Here is a 19,548-nt window from a genome sequence, read left to right as displayed (position 1 = left end):
GAATTCCTGGCGGCCTCAAATCCTCGAAACCTGACTGTGCAACATCGGAACTCTGGCAGCCTAGTACAGCGGGGCCTAGTTGGATCTACGCGTGCCGACCGAGGGCCCATTAACTTCTACAACTACATAGTCTACGCTGCAGGAGCGGCGGTGCGGGGATAGCCGCGCCCGGTGCTACCCACGACACCCACCAAGCAGTAGTGCCTTGCACCCACGAGACGTGCTACGCCAGCACGGCCTTCAACGGACCACAGGGCCGCAAAATGGGGAAACCAGATAAATCGCAGCCGAAAATAAATTTTGAACCGGCCAAGAAAACAACAGACACTGGAGTAGCGGAACAGTCTTCCACTCAAGTGCCTCTGGTGGATGCGGCTCCGGCTGCATCAGTGGACTTCCAATCAATGTTCACAACGATCTAAGCTACGCTGACTAACATAGATGGAAAGATTGATACCCTGTCCTATAGAGTAGATCGTATGTCGGAGCGGCTGGATCGCCACTCAGAGAATTGACATGACGGAGCGACGCATATCGGACTCAGAAGACGCACAGCGCCAAATGGAAACAAAACGGGAAAAGGTCGAGAAAACACTAGCTGCGAATATGGCGAAGTCAGATGATTTGGAGGCGAGATCCCGTCGTAACAACGTACGCATCATGGGTATAGCGGAGGCGACCAGCAAGGAAAATATGGAGCGCTATATCGAAAATCTCCTAGTGACTCTATTTGGCAAAGACACGTTCTCAGATGTCTTTATCATTGAAAGAGTGTACAGATCACTTGCCCCGCCTTCTCCACCAGGGGCCAGGCCACGAACGATCATTGCAAGACTTTTGAACTACAAAGATCGTGATGCGGCACTTCGGAAAGCGAGAGAGTTGGGAAACCTTACTCATGATGCGATGAATATCACCATATATCCGGAATTCACGCAACAAGTCCAGGAGGCGCGTTAAAGTCAAGAAAACACTGCGGGGCCAGAACATTCCCTACGCAATGATCTACCCAGCCCGGCTCCGGATCACTGACGGGGGGGAAAGTAAGATCGTTAATGACCCTAAAGATGTCCTCAAATTCTTGCAGCCGAGAGGCGCCCAGGTACCGCGAAGAAGATCGCCGAGAGGTGCACAGGAAGAACAAGGACACACTTCGGACGTTGGATAATCAAGAGATTCCCTTGACCTTTGGACAGTACTGGGACACTGCTTACCGACCGCAGCTGGTGGTCTGTCACAAGGACGCAGATAAGTGCACATCGCGATCACAGAACATGCTGTATGGTTCCTGAAAATTAACTGGGGGGGAAGCACACATGTGCACGCGGTAGAGCTTTTCTTGTTGCTATGGTGTTCATTTTGCATGATAAGTGGTTTCATCGCCGAGATTAGAGGGTTGTGAAGGTGAACTTAGATAGTTCAGCGACCCCCCATGTGACCATGTCACTGGGGTATCCAGCGGGCGGCTTCCGCCTCCATGTGTGCACCACATTGCCTTCTTGTTTCTTTAAGGGCTTGTTTGGAGGGTGGGAACGGGGGGCTAGAGTTCGATTGAGGGATGGCTTTGGCAATTTGGGGCTGCTGAAGTGGGTGGGGGAGAGGGGATGGCAAAGTTTAGAAGTTGGGGTTGTTCACGTGATTGAATTGCCAGAGAAACTGGAACTCATACTGATTGCATCTTAGCGGCAGGATTCAGACACAATTACTACTAATATGTCCTGGTGAATATGGGCGAGAAGTATAACTGTGCGACGTGGAATGTTAAAGGGCTTAATACCCCCCAAAAAAATCAGACAAGTGTTCGCCTATTTAGACCGCCACAGCGTACTGATTGCCCTCCTACAGGAGACGCATCTGACTATGACTTCTGAGACTACTATAGCCGGTAGATGGGCAGGATACAAGCTGGCCTCTTTGTACTCCTCCTATGCCAGAGGGGTGTTCATACTAGTTAAGAGAGGCATTATATTTACACCTATTAAAACATACATAGACAGAGAGGGGAGGTGCGCCATGGTGTACGGTAAGCTGGGACTCTCCCTGCTCACCATTATAAACACTTATTTATTTATTTATTTGTCGGATTTATATAGCACATGGCTGCCCCAGCAACGGGGCGTCCCAGTGCGACCAAAGACAATGAGCGTCACCAGAAAGAGAGCAGTTTAGGCGTAGACCGGAAAAAGCCAGGTCTTAATGGCTTGCTCTGGCTCTCAAAACACGAGGGATACTCACTAAAGCCTGGTCAGCCGATCTGAGGGAACGCCGCGGCACATAAAACTGTAACAAGTTGGACAGTCCCAAAGGAGCCTGTTGAGTCAGAATCCTATGCGAAACACAGAGAGTCTTAAACTGGATTCGCTTTTCAACAGGCAACCAGTGAAGCTTGGACAAAACATGGGAGACTGAACAAGATCTTGGCAAGGCCACCAGAATTCGTGCGGCAGCATTTTGGATTCTCTGCAAGCGCCTAACACAAGACTTATTGGCCCCAAGATAGAGAGAATTACCATAATCCAGCCTAGACAAAATTGTCGCTTGGATAATGGATATGGTCCTATTGCAGATGAACCAGACACTTTCATGCGGCTGTATGGCGCTCTGCGAGAATGGCGGCAGCGCCTAATATATGGGGTGATCTTATCACATATTTGGATCCTCAACTAGAATAAATCAAGTCCGCAGTGCATTAATGATGCTATATTTGAATTTGGTCTTGTAGATGTCTGGAGACTACGTAATGGTACAGTTAGGGAGGGTACACATGCTACGCCTGCACACAATAGCTGGTCCCACTTGGACTATTGACTCCTAAGCGAGAGGGCCAACGATTGGGTTATGGACGTCACAAACCTCCCACGCACTCTGTCGGATCATAATCCGGTGCTGCTCTCTTTTAAAATTACTGCTAATGTTCATCATCCATATGTATGGCGATTCCAGGCACAGGTGCTTTTGGATCCGATTTAGAACAACACTGTCTGAGAGGCCATTGAACAATATTTTACTGTAAACACGGGTACAGTGGACAGTATATCAACACTGTGGGAAGCTTTTAAAGTGACTATAAGAGGGGTCTGCATCAGCACCACAGCTGGCATCCTTAAAGACCTCCAAGGTCAACTAACGCAAGCTGAGAAAAAATAGACGGACTTAGAACGACAATACACTGCCACTCCCTGTCCTGAAACCCTAGCCCGTATCCACATCCTAAAATTGGAATACGACTCTCTGGCAGAAACCGAGATCCGATACATTGTACAGAGACATGTGGCGCAAGCTTATGGCGAGGGAGGGCGCCTGGGCAGGAATCTGGCCACCCATATTAAAGTTTGTGAGTACTATCACCACATAACAAAGATTACAGACCAGCAGGGCACGGAGCACTACGCCCCTGAGATGATAGTGGATCAGTTCTGCAGATTCTATTCTGATTTATACACGACACGGGGGAATCCGACAGACACAGACTTAGATGCCTATCTTTCCGACATAGCCTGCGCATGGCTGTCGGATGGTCACCGTCAATATCTTAGCCAACCCATAGATGAAGCGGATATAAGGGTGGCTGTGTGCACATTACCAAATCAAAAGGCACCGGGGTCTGAAGGGCTCACAGCTGAATTCGATAAAGAATATATTGTTCTACTTGCGCCGTATCTGCTTGAAGTGTATGCGGAAGCACATGAGGCAGGAGTGCTGCCGCCGTCTCTCCGCCAGGCCCCGATCATCACGCTGTTAAAAAAAGATAAGGCCCCGGACAGTTGGGAGTCATATCGGCCGCTGTCTTTGATAAACCTGGACACTAAGATACTGGCGAAAATACTAGCCACCAAACTCCAGCCCCTCATGCCACAACCATTCCAAATCTATAGAGGCACTCGTCGGGGTGCCCACTTTCACCGTTACTATTTGCACTGACCCTAGAGCCACTGGCTTGCATCATACGGCAGCGCCACAGAGAACCTGCACAACATTTTTTACATCGACTGGTGGGTATATCGCTATATGCTGATGACATGGTGCTATTCGTGAGGGAACCGGGTCGATACTTAGCGCAGGTGTTATGGGAATATATCCATTTCGGACTCTTTTCGGGACTACAAATCAATTGGGATAAATCGATTGTGATACCACTAACAACAAACACGCCCCCTGTAAGTATGGACTACCCCTTTGGTATGGACCACAGACCCAGTGAAATACTTGGGTGTGTGGATACATCAAGATCCCGAAATAGTGATCAGGGAGAACTATGGCAAAGCATATGCTGCTCTTGAGCAGCAAGAAGACAGATGGAACAAGTTGCCACTCTCTCTGGCGGATTGAATAGCGATCATTAAAATGGTCGTACTTCCACGCTTTTTGTATCTAATCTGTAACATCCCTCTGAAGCGGACACAACAGATCTTTCGGGACATCCGCTCTTCACTCACTCGTTTGATATGGGGGGCAAGCAGGCCAGAGTAAGCTGGACTACACTCGCACTGGACTACGCTAGGGGAGGCTTCAGTGCTCCGAACCTTTTTATATATTATCTCTGTGCCCAAGCGCAATATGCCTACTATTGGTTTAGACCGCATGCTTACACTCCACATGTTGCAGTGGAAGATGGGGATGCACACCCAATCCCCGGTGTCATCACAAATACAACCAGAGGAAAGCCACGTACTGAAATCAACACAATAGATGCGACTATTGCAGCATGGCAGGCTATAGCCAAGATCACTAAAAGGCTACCAATTTACGCACCGGCACTGCCGCTTGCACATCATGGGGCCTTATCAGTGACGAGGGAAAAGGGGCCACTCAGGGCACTGAGAGAAGCGGGCATGGTGACCATGCGAGACGTATACCCAGCTGGGCACTTCCTTACGGAAGAAGACCCGAGTTATATAACTAACCCCTCACCCCTGTTCGATTTTACCATTCACAGACTGAGACAAGCGATCAAAGCTCACTATCACACATACCCTCTAGAATCTCCGGTGTTGCCGGCGCTGCAAACGCTACTGGTTGCACCCACTAAACGCAAACTAGTAACAAAACTTTACAGAGAGGTGCGGGATGGGAGGGATCTTAGATCAGATAGGAGTCTCGCCCGCTGGAATAACAGTTTAACTCCACCACTCCTAGAAACAGAATGGGATCATATCTGCAAGCTGACCAGTGCCCTAATGCCTAATGGCAACCTGCGCATTATACATTTCAAATACATACACCAAATTTACCACAAGCCTGTTAAATTGCATAAATGTGGCCTAAGAGAAACTAGCAATTGCAAAAGATGCGGACAACCCGATGCAGACTTTTTACATCTAGCGTGGGGGTGCCGACGAGTGCTATTATTCTGGGAGGGGGTGTTGCAACACCTACAGGAAATGACTGGAATTGCATTGCAGTGTGTGCCTACTATATGCTTGCTATGTTATGCCTCACTTGAAGGGTGCGATGGGTAAATTTGTGCGCATTGCGCTATTATTAGCCAAGCGTCGTGTTGCACTACACTGGGAAAATGCATTGGCCCCCAAGAATAAATTTTGGGTAAAGGATATGGTATATTGCAATAAAAATCTTACGTTATATGCAGAAGAACTACCGGACGTATCTCGACCCAGGGATATATGGGAACCATTACGTCAATACCTGCAAAGACTGGCTTCCACTGACACACAGACTGATTAGCGTCCCTATCAATTTATTCAAACTGATGTACTGCCGCAAGTTGAAAATACGGATGAGTCGAATATTAGTAATGTTCAGATATTGTTGGGGTGAGATCAATCACAACCGGTTGTATGGTTTATTCATTTCGCGCTGCCTTGCATGGCGGTAACAGTGTATTTATTATCTTAAATGCCAATAAATAAATTAAAAACAAAAAAAGATGTCTCTGAATGGTCCTTAGCTGAGGAAGTTCATATGCGGCCTACTAGACGGGATGAAGGGTTAATGTTTGGCTGTCTGGAGAGGTCTGGTCATCACGTTCCTGCACCCGGCCTCGGATCGGTCCACTTCTGATAATGATAGTATAAGTGATGTAGCGGGATAATGCTCTGCTTAGGTATCTCAGTGCACCAGCATAGAGGGTAGGTCTGCTGGCACCCTGGGGGGGATGAGACTAGCCTGTACTTGTGAGGTTGTTGATTGCCGAGCATTCCAGGTATTTTGTCATTTACAATGTCGACAGATGAATGCACGATTACTATAATCGTGCAAGCTGCTGTCTGCTGTATTTTTTTTAATTGTCTTTGAAAAAATAAAGTTTTTAAAAATACGTTACATAGTTACTGAACATTTAATCTACTTATAACGTTACTTCAACCATTTTTTTTCAATACATTTCTAAGGCTTTTTTAAATGTAAATTAATATAAATTATATTTTATTACCACATGTAAAGCCAACCCTCGAAAGAAGTGTGCGTCTGGGGGGTCGACACAGGGCCAGCTCCTGCTCCAAACCCCTGCTTGCCGCTAACCCCATGCTGCGAGGTTGGCCGCAGGTAGCCAACCCCATGCTGCGCGCAGCCTTTGGTTGTGTACAGCAGGGGGGTGGCCACAGGCCTTGGCCTGCTGCCGGGCCCTGTGGCCAAGCCCCAGCAGGCAGCCAACCCCACGTCATGCACAGCCTTTGATTTGAGCGGCATACGGTTGGCCTTCGGGCCCGGGGACGTTATCGCCTCGAGCCAAAACAAATATATTAAGGGTAGGGGGCATGCAGCCCCCTCCCCGAGCTTTAATTGAGCTATGGGACCCCATCCTTCAGGGCCAAATTCCAATAAAAAGGAGTGGGGGCTGCATGCCCCCCCCTCGCACCTCAGAAAGCCCTGAGGACCCTGTTCCCCGGATCCAAATACAATTTAATCTGGAAGGGGTGGAGTGCGCACCCTTTCTGAGCCTTCTTGGACCCGGGGGCCCCATATCCTGGGACCAAATTCTAAGGGAAGGGGGATCACCCGGCTCCCCCTCCTCAAGCTTATTTTGGCCCCAGGGACCCCATCCCCTGGGGCATGTCTAAATTATAGGTGGGTGCCCACCCAGAGCACTCACCACTTTGGTGGCTGTGTGGGAAGCCTTAGGGGCCCGGGGCCCCAGCAGGCTCTCTGCATGCTGCGGGAGTCGGTATTACTCCCACCCGGAAGGAACAGCTGTTTTGTGCTTGTTCCCCCCAGGCAGGAGTAATATGTGTTCAGTTTTGTGTTTAAATCTCACGCAGGTTAAGAGCTGACTTCCATGTTTGCTCCCATCTGGCAGGAGGTTTAAAAAAGTTCACACCAGGCGGGAGCAAACATATTCTTCCCTGCCCACGCTAGTGCAGGCTGGAAAACTACTGTGTACTCGGGGTGGGCACCACGGGACACAGTACGTGAGCCGACCCAGGAAAATGGGGTTCCTGGGGCTTATAAAGGCTCAGGGATGAGGGCAATGCAGCAATATTTTTTTTAAAGTTGTCCCTGGGAGATGGGGTCCCTGGGGCTCACATAGGCTCGGGGACGGGAGCTGCCCTACTCATGACCCCCCTCCCCATATAATGTATTAAAAAAATGGCAGCCATGATTTTCTGAGATCCTGTGGGAGATAGCAACCCCACAGGAATTAATCCTAGGGGATAGGGTCCCCAGGACTTACAAAGTTACTCAGGAAGAGGGGCAGCGGGGCCCAAAATGGGCTCAGGCCCCCTTCCTATATATGTTTTTAAATGGTGGCTGACATTTTCTTTTGCTACAATACCGCATGACTCCCGCAGGATTGTGGCAAAAATTGCAAATTTCTTTTTATTTTGGCCCTTTAGCTGGGAGCTTTGTCACAGGGCCTGGGGGGGGCGGGTATCCCTGCCCTGACCCCATATAGTCGTGTAATGGCTGACAGCACCATTTTTCCTATGTTCCTGGCAGCTATTCACAGTGCGCCTCCTTCTGGAGTCTGACTACCATTGGAGCGAAATGGCCCAAGGGTAAAAAGTTTCCTGGGCCAATCAGAAGGCTCTTGTTTAAAAAAAAATCTTTTTTAAACTAGTGAACAGATTTACATAAAATAAAAAAATAAAACAATCTGCGAACCAAGGTCTAGCTTCCGGACAAATTTGGTGCAATTCGCTCAGCAGTTTTTCTGGTAGCGCTGCGTAAAGAAGTCTATGAAAAAATACATGGGGTAATTTGCTTTTTGACCCCCCTTTTCTCTCAGCGCCCCCTTGAAGATCATCCTGAAACCTTCCAGGAAGGAGCTGAGGAGTATGAACTTATTTTGGGAAAGTTTTGCTAAGATTTGTCCAACAGTAACAAACTTAAACAAACCAAAAAGCGCTACGTCTATGGAAAAGCAGACCTAACTATAACTACCCAGTAGCAACTTCCACTGGGATATATTTTTATAAAGCATCGGAATAAATAGTCTAAGGAATGATCCCTGGCCACGCTTTCCACAAAGCGTTCCAGCATTGAATCAGGCTTATCGGCAAACAGGTGAGACCCATCAAATCGCATATCCATCAAAGAGTATAGAAAAAGTGATGGATATAATGCCTGAATTAATCTCAGGCAATGGTAATTATTTATGGCCCATCCCAATCCATTGTTATTTTGCACATCATGCCAACTCAATTTGGAACCAGCCATATGCAAAGCAGGTTTGACCCTGATTCAATGAGAACAGTACAGCACAAACTACATGGCCAGTAGGAAGGAAGTTGCAGAACGCTAAGGCTGACCAGCACCACTGCCACAGTAATTAGCGTTGGCCTGTTTGCGCTGCTTCTCATGACATACCATCACATAATTTTCTCGAAGGCTTGTGAACAATACCCACCAGTGTGAACCCTGGATTAATAGAACACTTCACGAGTTCCTTTCCAGAGCTGGAGTGAGGAACGTCAAATAAAATTCCTCTTGAGAAGGTCCGACTCACTTAACAGCTCTCAATAAATGAATGTAAAGTAAAGAGTGCCTAGTATTGCATACAACCTGACTCAGGTTTACCATTTGCCACTGACAAGGCTTGAATTTTTGCATTTTTTCCCCCACAAAATGCCAAATTGTCAGTCCGGACACTTGTGATCTGTCTGTTCGCTCCAAATGGTCATCCTTACCAACTCGGTAGGCAGAGTGGAGATGGTGTAGTCCCTGAGGGCTCACAGGCTGGCTGTTCTGCTCATCTTCCGATGGGAAGCTCCCGGTGACTATGGTAGTAGACTGGGTGGATAAAGGTGTCAAGGTAGCACCCTGAATTGCTGGGAATGCTGTTCCTGCATGGACACTCCCTACTGAAAAGAAAACAAAGACAGCACAGACATCATTCATAATCAAACTAATTCAGCTCGTCATCAAAAGCAAACATGAACATATGGGAGACCTCCCTTTAAATCTGTCCCAGAAGGCATAGGTTTATTTAAGATGGCCTTTCACATAATGAATACTGAGACAGACAGACATGAAAGTCTAGGTACTGTATGATAACTTGGAAATCTCAAAGAGCCAAAACAAAACCTTTCTTTGTGCATATAAACCATATTTAACTCAAAACAGTAATTTAAAAAACACCTGCGATCACTGGCATACCACACATTGAGCATTTAATGAACAGAGAAAAAAAGCAGCATTTTTTGCATCTTGAAAAGATCCTTCGTTTTGCATTCATCAAATTAAAATATTACATTTGAATCCGACTAATTTGTATTAAATATTTGCAGTGCAAGTCTCTTCATAATGTGTTAATTGCATAGTCTTGATTATCATTTCTAAATATTTTAAATGGGATGTAACAAAGCTCACCACATTCATTACCTAAGAATTATGAAAGAAGATGAAGCAAGAGTGATTGCTTACAAGATACCACCTTCTCTTTGTTAGGAAATGCTGTCTAAACCTTGAAAGAGCTTGCTTCTAACTGACCATCTAGGCAGAGGTGTGCATAATAGAAAAACAGAATTTAAGAGAATACTTGTATACCACTAAACTACTGATTTGCTCGTCAGAAAAGAACTGAGTAAACTGCCACCTACAGAGCATGATGGGCTACTGTAGGTCAGAAGACCCTAAAAGGCGCTGTGTCCCCTTTTTTATTGTTTCAATGCTGCACCCTAAACAGGCTACATTGCCATGTATTATTCCTTAGCTTACTTTGTAAAGAAGTAAAAAGTGTTTGTGAAGGATGTTTTTCAAATATCAATTTTCGTTTTTGGTTAAGCGAGTTTAAAGGGTATGACTTTTTTCTTATAGAGCTTATAGTAATTCAATAAACATTGGCAATATGGACTATTTTTTCAGGGTGCAAAAGTGTAACATATGTTTCCTAGCCTTTCCAAAATAAGGCGAAGTAGAAGTAATTGTGACTTTGAAAGAACTGCTCTAGTATCCCTGCATGTGAGTGGGACTATTCGGGAGATCCCTTGAGAACTGGATATATGGTGTTGAGGTATATGATATTATCTTGAAGACCAAGTTTAAATACTCATTCATCAAAACCTTCTATGGAGATGATCTGTAGCCGAAGAGGCTGTCATATCGCGCTTGGCTGCACACACATACTTATGCTCAGACAGCTGTATCGTGCGGTGGGGCAAAGGAAGCCAATTAAGAAAGCTTGATATGTGTAAACTAGGACAGTAAGGGAGATGATGGTTGCAGCAAAAAACAAGGAGCTGTCCTCAAATCTCTAAATCCCAAGACCTCCAAAACAGTGCACAGTAAAATAAGGTAGACACACTGAATAAATAAAGTTGGGGGCGAGAGGACCCAAGTCGAGATAAGATAATCCTGATAGAGGGCTGATATGATTTGAAATTATCAAAGAGACAGGTGCTTTGGAGGAACTGAAGGTTTATCATGGAACATTGAATGTATTGGAAGGGTATTCAAAAATGTGGACTAGCACACATTTGGGCAAGAGATGTGGGCAGGACTAGGACCAAAGGAAGTACATGTAACCTAACTCCAGTGGTGAAGCAAGCTATTTGATGTTCAAGAGAGGGTCTTTCCACCAGGGCCCTATCTGCCTGTAATGTGGTCTAAGAAAAAGTAGACAATGAAAATATTGACAACCAATGTATTAAGCTCCTCTCATTCTTGGTCCCCAGAGTGCACACTTGTAGCTTATAAAATGCAAGTAGAGGCAAAGGTAGGCAAGGTAAACTGTCTGAGCTCCTCATGAATAAAGATCAAGTGAAATCAAGAATGCCTCTGCCACAATTGTATTGGGAAGAAACTTCATCACAAAGGGAAGGTGGGTTCAAAAGAGTAGACAACAGCATGAGGTATTCCCTGTTTACAAAAGAGATGCTGTAGAAGGCTAAGGAAGGTGGTAACCTTTTGACTGTGGTGAACATCTTCGGACTGAAGACAGTAAATAGAAGGTAGAGCAAATTAAGACAAGCCGGCCAAACACAGATTTGTAGCGACTTCAAGGTTCTCCATGGTTACATGACTTCAAGGCTCTCTATTGTTAATTATTTCTGTCACCAAGTAGAGAAGTGGTCATCTCTGAGAATCATGGATGATATTCCAAGGTAGAGACAGCTATTTTAAAAACCATGGATAATCCGGGTCATGGCCGGACGCCAATAGAGAGAGCAGGGTTGCTCTTAGCTCCTCGAGGCTGGGCCAGATCCAGCCATCCTGACCCCTGGGCAACAGTCCAAGGGCCCAAAATCGTGTAGATGCTGCCCTTATACTCCGGTTGAGCAGCACACCGCCTGACGACAGAGCTCCCCTGTCGTGGATGAGGACAGAGTCGGTGGGACAAGAAATAAAAAACTATCTCCCAAGATGACAGCGCCGGGCCGGAGCGCTCCCGACTCCAGAGGGAGATAGAGGCAAAAGAGAGAACAAGACTGAGGGATCCCTGCGGCGACCCGCCTCGGGCATCACCTTGTCGCCCGAAGACATGCTGGCCTGACAGGAGGGGTGTGGCCAGCATGTTGGCGGGCCGCTAAGAACTGGTAAGCGGCCTTGCAAGAAGCAGACCAGAGGGGCCGCCTGTGAAAGACGCCGGCCAGCCGGCCTGCTGTTGCTTAACAAGCGCTGGCTCTGAAACTCCGGACCGGGAGCACCCGACCTCTGCCCTCATACCAGACAGCTTGGACGAGGCAGGAGGAAGGACGAACCTAGGCACTGCCAAAATCCAGCTGAGACTCAACATCTGCCATACCCGCAGGTGAGGAGGAGGGGCCGCAAGTCCTTCGATCGGGGGGAGCAACCCCCTCTCATCCTTAACACTGCGCAACCTACAGGGGGATCCGAGGACCAGGATCGGATCCCTTGGGCCTAAAAAAGGAATGAGACCTGGCACCAGGCGCCAACAGAAGTTCATACATCCTGCCACTGACAACAACGGAGCCCAAAAGAAGATGGAAAAATCCTTGCGGAAAAAGGAGCAGGAACAGCAGAGCCCAGCGACAGGGGAGATGGCAGCAGCGTCTGCTACAGCAAGATCCCCTAATGACCTAACGTTGCAGGCCATCCCTGCCTCACGAGAGGCACTGGAACTCAAAATTGATATCATTGGCACTGACCTCAATCTCCTCCGAGATGAGCATAAGAAGCTGGCGAAAAGAGTGGCAGCCAGCAAACGCACGCTAGAAGAACTCCAACCGGTCGTGACAACTATGCAAAAATGACTGCAAGTGATGGAAGCCAAGGTGAGAACACTAGAGCTCAGAGCGGAAGATGCTGAAAACAGCTCACAACATGCGTGTGGTGGGTCTCCCTGAGAAGAGCGAGGGCCCAGATGCAGTAAAATATATGGAGAACTGGTTGAGAATGGAGGTGGCCCCTGAGTGACTCTCGGGGTTCTTTGCCCTTGAAAGAGTGCACAGAGGGCCAGCAAGACTCCCCCTGCCTGGAGCCCCGCCAAGACAGATAGTGGCAAGATTGCTTCACTATAAGGACCGCAATTGCATACTGGAGCAGGCAAGGAAAAAAGAGGTGCTTTGAGTGGACAATGCTATAGTGCACATTTTTCCGGACTTCTCCAAAGAGATCCAGAGAAAGCGAGTGTCCTATCAGGAGGTCAAGAAGAAGCTGCAACAATTGTTCCCTACGAAACTAAGAGTAGTGACCCCAGGTGGGGCACAATTCTCCCACTCCTCGTAGGAAGTATGGGACTGGCTGGAGAGCCAAAAGGGCCTGGGGCAGCTACGGATGCCGAAGAATGGCAACAACAGAAGCGGAACTTGAGGCGTAGACGATCGGGCGGAGCTTGGCGCCGCCCTCACAGGCTGAGGTACAGCTGTGAATACGACGGGCAATGGAAGTGGTGGCCCAGATTAACGGAAGTCAGATGGATGGAACATCCCTCGAGCTAGACCCCCCTCGCCCGGACTCGGACACTGATCTTGAATCGAATATGCCAGAGACCTCGAGCTAGGGGGTGCCCAAGGTTACGCCGAGAACAGCGGATGACATTATTTGAGAAACTCAGAGTACCGGTAACGGGAAGGTGAAAAGCAGAAATAGGAGGGCTAGCTAAGCACAAGATATTAGTTACACACAATAGGCAGCATACCATGTCTGCACTTCTCCGAGCTGGAAGGCCCCCGAACAACTGAGAGACTCGCAGGACGTACCAAACCCCCCCTGCTTTTGTATTCCTTTCTTCCTAACAAGTGTTGTGGACCCCCTTTCACGAGAGTTAATAACTGTTAATAAGGTTTGGATGGGTGGTGTTCTACTCATCCCGGGAAGGTACCGTTGGGATTGTTGGGAGCTGTTTTTGAAGTTGGGGATTATTCACGCTATCTGCAAATATATGCTTGCCATGCACAGATTGGTAGGGTACACTGGGGATGGCAGGGGGAGATAGGAGGAAACTGCAGCACGGCTATTGAGACTAGATATGGCAGGGCATCTCGCATATAAGTGTCTAACATGGAACATCAGGGGCATGCATACCATGGCAAAGCGCTACAAAGTATTCTCATTTCTTCATAGGAGAGGGGTGCAAATTGCATTGCTCCCGGAAATGCACCTTACTGACAAGGAGGGATAGGTACGGAGACAGAGAGGTCAGACCTTTTACACCACTTATTCCGCATATGCCTGGGGGGTCCTTATATGGATTCGAACCGGGGTCTCATTCCAACCCCTGGACACTGATAGATGGGGAGGGTTGATATGTGGCAGTACGAGGACGTCTGGAGGGAAGAGAACTGACAATAATCAACGTGTATGCCCCTAACATTGAGCAGAGCAGGTTCTTTGCCAATCTATCACAAAAAATAGCACTATTCCTAAAGTCAAAGGCGATCATAGGAGCAGACTTTAACTGAGCAGCCGATATCCTACTTAACTGCTCGCACCTTCCCTTGCCCGATTCCAAGATGGTCCATGCGGCTGAAAGGTTTACAGGTTGGCAGCAGCAGTGGGGCCTGATAGACTCCTGGAGACGCCTAAACCTGCACACACAAGACTACACTTTCGGGACTCCACGAGGTGCATGTCCGCCTGGACCTCTTTCTGTCCACTCTTGAAGTGCATAGTTTGATCACGACTGTAGAATACTTATCGTGTACTATCCCAGATCATAACCTGTTATTAATGCAACTGTGGTGGACCCAGCCTAGGCCCTCCATACCCCCATGGAGACTCCAACCTGTCTTACTGGAAGATCAAGACTTCCGTGAACAAAAATTTCTCAATACTTCCTTGATAACACAGGCACAGCGACTATCCCCCAGATAGAATGGGATGCCTTTAAGACAGTGACACAAGGCTACTGCATAGCGGAAGTTAAAGAAGTTCAACAAACACTGCTACATGACGTAGACTTTGCCGAAAAACCCCTAAGAGACAGAGATCCAGCAACCGGAGCGCCCTGAGCTCCAGCCCGATCTCCTGACAGCTAAAAAGGCAGTAGCGGCACAGGTAGAGCGATTGAGGTGCTTCGATTACAAACACTACATAGACAAGACACATACGGAGAGGGATAAGTCGGGCTCTCCACTAGCTTGGCTGGCAACCCTAGAGAAACGGGCCTCATCTATCGTGGAATTTTAAGATGGGGGGGGTTGCCCAAGTATACACACAGAGGGAGATCAATGATGCATTCGCTAACTACTATTCGGAACTATATACTAGCTCCCACGCCAGGGACTTGCAAGACATACAAGTATACTTAACAGTCTTCCCGCTGCCACGACTTACCGGTGACGACACAAGGGGTCTAGGAAGGGAGATTACAGCACACGAGATAACGACTGCAATTAAACACATGGCGCACGGGCAAACCCCGGGGATGGACGGACTACCGGCAGAATTCTATGTTACATATTCTGCTGAGCTGACACCCCACTTTGTAAGGCTGTATGCAGCGACTAAGGATACTGGCTGCCTCCGGTACACTACGAGCGAGGCAGTAATAGTCCCCATCCTGAAACCTAAAAAGCCAGCCCACGACAGGACAGCGTACTGCCCACTGTTGATGCTTAACCTCGACTATAAAATATTGAGCAGGATCTTAACCACTCGACTGCTGCCCCACATGACCACACTAGTACACACAGACCAAGCCGGGTTTATCCAGAGCCGTAGCATAACTGCAAATATTAGGAGACTATTGCATATTATGGAGAAGGATGGGGAAAATCGAGGAAATGCAGAGATATTTGCTGTAGATATAGAAAAGGCATTTGACAGTCTAGAGTGGGAATATCTATACGAGGTGATGAGGAACATGGGCCTCGGGGAGGGATTCACCAGGTGGACCCGGTTGCTCCACACCAAACCCACAGCTCGAGTGTGGACAGGGTGAACAATCTCACGGGGATGCTCAGTGGAGCGGGGCACAAGGCAGGGATGCCCGCTCTTCCCAGTGCTGTTCGCGATAGTCATTGAGCCACTCGTGATTGCGGTCAGGACGGGCCAGTTCTATAGGGGGCTCTGAATGGGACACACTACCCATCAAATAGCACTCTATGTGGACCATCTATTACTGTTCTTACCGGGGGGGGGGGGGGGGGGGGGGGGAGGGAAACCTACCGGGGGCTCGTTCCTTACTGGAGGAGTTCACCTTCCGCCCTAGATTAAAAGTGAGCTGGCAGAAATCACAACTCTATCCGGTGGTGCCTACGGGCTAACCCCCAACTGACTTGACGCAACTGCAATGGGAACCAAGTTGCCTACCCTACCTGGGAGTCTGAATATACCACACCTCGTCAGATCTATACGAGGAGGATTTAGGACGGGCGCTGCGAGGACTGCGGGCATCAATCACCTTTTGGCGGATCAAAAATTGGCAGGATTGCGCTCCTTAAAATGGTGGCACTTCCCACCTACTATATTATTTCAATACACTTCCACTTGAATACCACTGACATTCTTCAAAGAATTAGATGCACTGATCTGTTCTTTTATATGGGGGACAGGGCGGCAAAGTTTGGTGTTTACGACAGCGAAACAACCGGTAGGGGCGGGAGGGCTATTAGTCCCCGACTTTGAAACTTACTACACAGCAGCTCAGCTCCAATGGCTGGTCAGGGACATTGCAAAGAGGCGGAAAACAGATGGGGCGACATGGCCAGCGGCACTGATGCTCCCTTACCTCCCGAGGGTGTTGTTAGGCAAAACAAAGACTCCAAGAGGAGGCATGCATGAATTCACAGTGCAAGCTCGGTGCTGGCGCCTGGCTTTGCAGAAAATGAGTACTGCCGCCCCATACTCCCCAGCCATACCACTATACATGCTATGCTGAGGACATTACCACATGGAGGTAGCTGGAGGGACCCACAGATATGGGTGGGGGCTGGAGCGTCAAAGATGAGAGAGCTCTATAGAAACGAGGGGTTGCTTTCCTTTGAGGAGTTACAAATGGATTTCAACCTACTCCGGAGTCACATTCTTCTGCACAGAGCAGTCACTTCAGCAGTCCGCAAATACTTGCGGATGGGTACCGCGGAGCCCCAACCCCGACAGAGTTGTTACTATATGGCCCTGTCGACAGGCACTATTAAAGCAGTGTCCTGCTTGTAAAGAGCCCTACGAACAGACTGGCAGAACCCGCTGGAGAAATTACGCACCCAATGAAAAACGCATCTAGATAGCCCGAAAGATCGGGACGACATGTTAGCCGGAATACTCAGAGTATCCTGATATGCACACTTTAAATAAAAAAGTATTAACTATTAAGTGCTGCATAGTTCTTATCTCACTCCAGAGCGCATACACAGATACTTCTAAGTGGAAGAGGCGGATTGCCCTCGTTGCAAGGAGGAAAGGGTACACATCCTCCATATGTTCTGGTCTTGCCCGAGACTAAGGGAGTTCTGGGAAGAGCTCCTGAACCTATTAGAAGAGGTAATTGAGAAAGAGATCCCACACACACCAGCTCATTGCCTGCTGGGCTGGTTCCCCCATACCTCCAAGACCAAAGTAACCAGTAAATTCCAAGACCTGGCATTTATCCTAGCCAAACGTGAAATAGCCAGAACTTGGAAAACAGCCGGGGAACCTCAGTTGGTCTCGTGGAAGAATGAGCTGACAAAATGGGCCAGCTGCAAAGGCCGAATACTACTTAGAGATGCCAGAAGGGCGATGGGGAATTTGGAAGTGGCTAGAGCCTGGGAAGCCTTGGTGGATGCGCTATCGTACCCGGAGACTCTGGATGGAACTTCCACAAGAACCCAATTAGCGGGCAATGAGATGTGCCTTACTTTACGGTTGAGACCCGACTGCACAGACCTTTCCTCACCGTAACACATAGGCTGATAGCAAGATCCGGACTTACCATGGACCCTTATCCACACCCAACGCTGACATCGCTGCACCTGAAAGCACCTAGCCCAAAAGTCTAGCACATAGCTGACTCACAGGGGGGAGGTGGAAGGGGGGTACTTGGAGCATAGTTTAGTTATGGGATACTTGGAAGGGGGTACTTGGAGCATAGTTCAGTTATGCGATACTAAGATGTATAAGATTACACATTGTCATCACTGGATCACAAGCCATGATGTATCTATACTAAAAATAATTAAAACAATTATTAAAAAATAACCATGGATGATCAGCTCTGAATCACTGATGCTGAAGAAGTCAACATCCTGATCCCTGTTGACCTGACAGCAGCCTTTGATGCTCTTAACTATGGGATTCTTCTATAAACATCAACAGACAAATACTCCGCGCGTTTCCTTAATACCTAGAAGAACGCTTTAAACTAGGAAGATCAACAATTCTTATTACAATAGAGCGTCACTGGATCCAACAGTGCACCCAAAGGCCCTATTCTAGCCTCCTCACTTTTTAACATGTAGTTGGTACCACAAGGGGAACAGCTACGCAATTCAGTCATCTGGTATCACCAATATGCTAATGATACCCAGTTACATCTGAAAATAACTCCTAAATCCTAAACAAGACTGTTCGAAAAAATTGATAATTCACTGCCTAAAACTCTATCCACTTAAAATGCATTGGGCTCTGACCTACCAATCCAGGCTGGGTTAAACAGCATGATAACATTAAATGTGGTACCCACCAGAATTGATAATGCAAAATTCTGGCGTTTCCTTCTTGATGAAATTCTACATTTTGCAACATCAGTGGCATTGCTAAAATCTACACTTCTAAAGTGCATCCAAAATATACCCTTGAATCATATTTTAAGTTAACTGTCCAAGCCCTTATTCCGCCCAAATTAGACTTAGGAAACTTTCTGCTCAAAAGTGTAGCTAAAACCAGGTTTACCCCTCTCAAAGGGGTACTCTAAGCCGCAGCTCGCACTGCTACTATTCAGTGTGCTTTGAACGTAACATGTCTTTCCTAACACTCCACCAGTGGCTCGCAGATGATGCCAGATGTATGTATAATAAAGTGAGTAAAGAGGCCAACAAGAGAGTTATTTAACAAAAAAACAATTGAGTATTAAGAATATTCAGTGATGTCCAAAGGTGACATCAGAACTAAATTTGTTATAGTAAATTTGAAAAAAACGGCGTGGCCTGAGGCATCAAGATGGCGGTCGCACTCTAAGAGTGCTCCGGACCCCCTCCGTCATCCACCTTGCATCCGCCGCTGACAGCTGCCATCCAACCTGCAATTTCGCTATCAGAGACCCTCTGCCCCCTTCGCTGTGCATTGGGCCGGTTTTTGGGCGGATCGGTGCTTCTCTCAGCCTGTTTCAGTTCCCTGCCGCGGCTGTACTTAGAAAATGGCGGCCCCACCGGTGGCCCGCTCTGGAGCTGCGGCACCTGGGCGCCACTGATCTCATCCTCGGGACCCCTCCTGGGGAGCGGGGGGTGGCTGTGCTCACCTGTAGGCCGGTGCTGCTGGAGGCCGGTGAAGAGTGAAGGAGCGCTGCGGGGCGGGACCTGCCGCCTGCGCTGGACATCAGGGGGCGGTGATCCTGACTGACTCCGGGCGCTGCTCCCCAGTGGGGGACCGATTCACGCAGAGCAACTGGCGGTGAGTCGCGGCGACCGGGGGCACGACTGGGATCGGCTGCCGCTGCCGGGCAGTGGCGAGGAACAGAGGCTCAGGACTGGGCCCACCCCTGCAGCCTGCTCTGCCCTGCCCTGTAGACCCTGTGGACGCTGCTGCTGGGATCTCACGGGACTGACCGAT

General features: G+C 48.2%; 1 protein-coding gene across 4 annotated transcripts in view; it reads right to left on the bottom strand.

Annotated features, from left to right (window-relative positions):
• ZSWIM8 (zinc finger SWIM-type containing 8) overlaps positions 1–19,548 on the bottom strand; it is a 2,297,361-nt gene that overhangs the window by 348,537 nt on the left and 1,929,276 nt on the right. For 2 of the 4 annotated variants that reach the window (XM_085603517.1, XM_085603514.1), the window contains one exon: positions 9,087–9,260. In XM_085603517.1, coding sequence (XP_085459643.1) covers positions 9,087–9,260 — 174 coding nt within the window. The remainder of the gene's footprint in view (positions 1–9,086; positions 9,261–19,548) is intronic. The other 2 variants (XM_085603518.1, XM_085603515.1) reach the window with 1 other exon arrangement.

Source organism: Triturus cristatus, chromosome 1_2 (genome assembly GCF_964204655.1).
Source record: "Triturus cristatus chromosome 1_2, aTriCri1.1, whole genome shotgun sequence".
NCBI classification, from domain to species: domain Eukaryota; kingdom Metazoa; phylum Chordata; class Amphibia; order Caudata; family Salamandridae; genus Triturus; species Triturus cristatus.
Note: the sequence above shows the minus strand (reverse complement) of the source record. Positions and strands in the feature narration are given on the sequence as shown.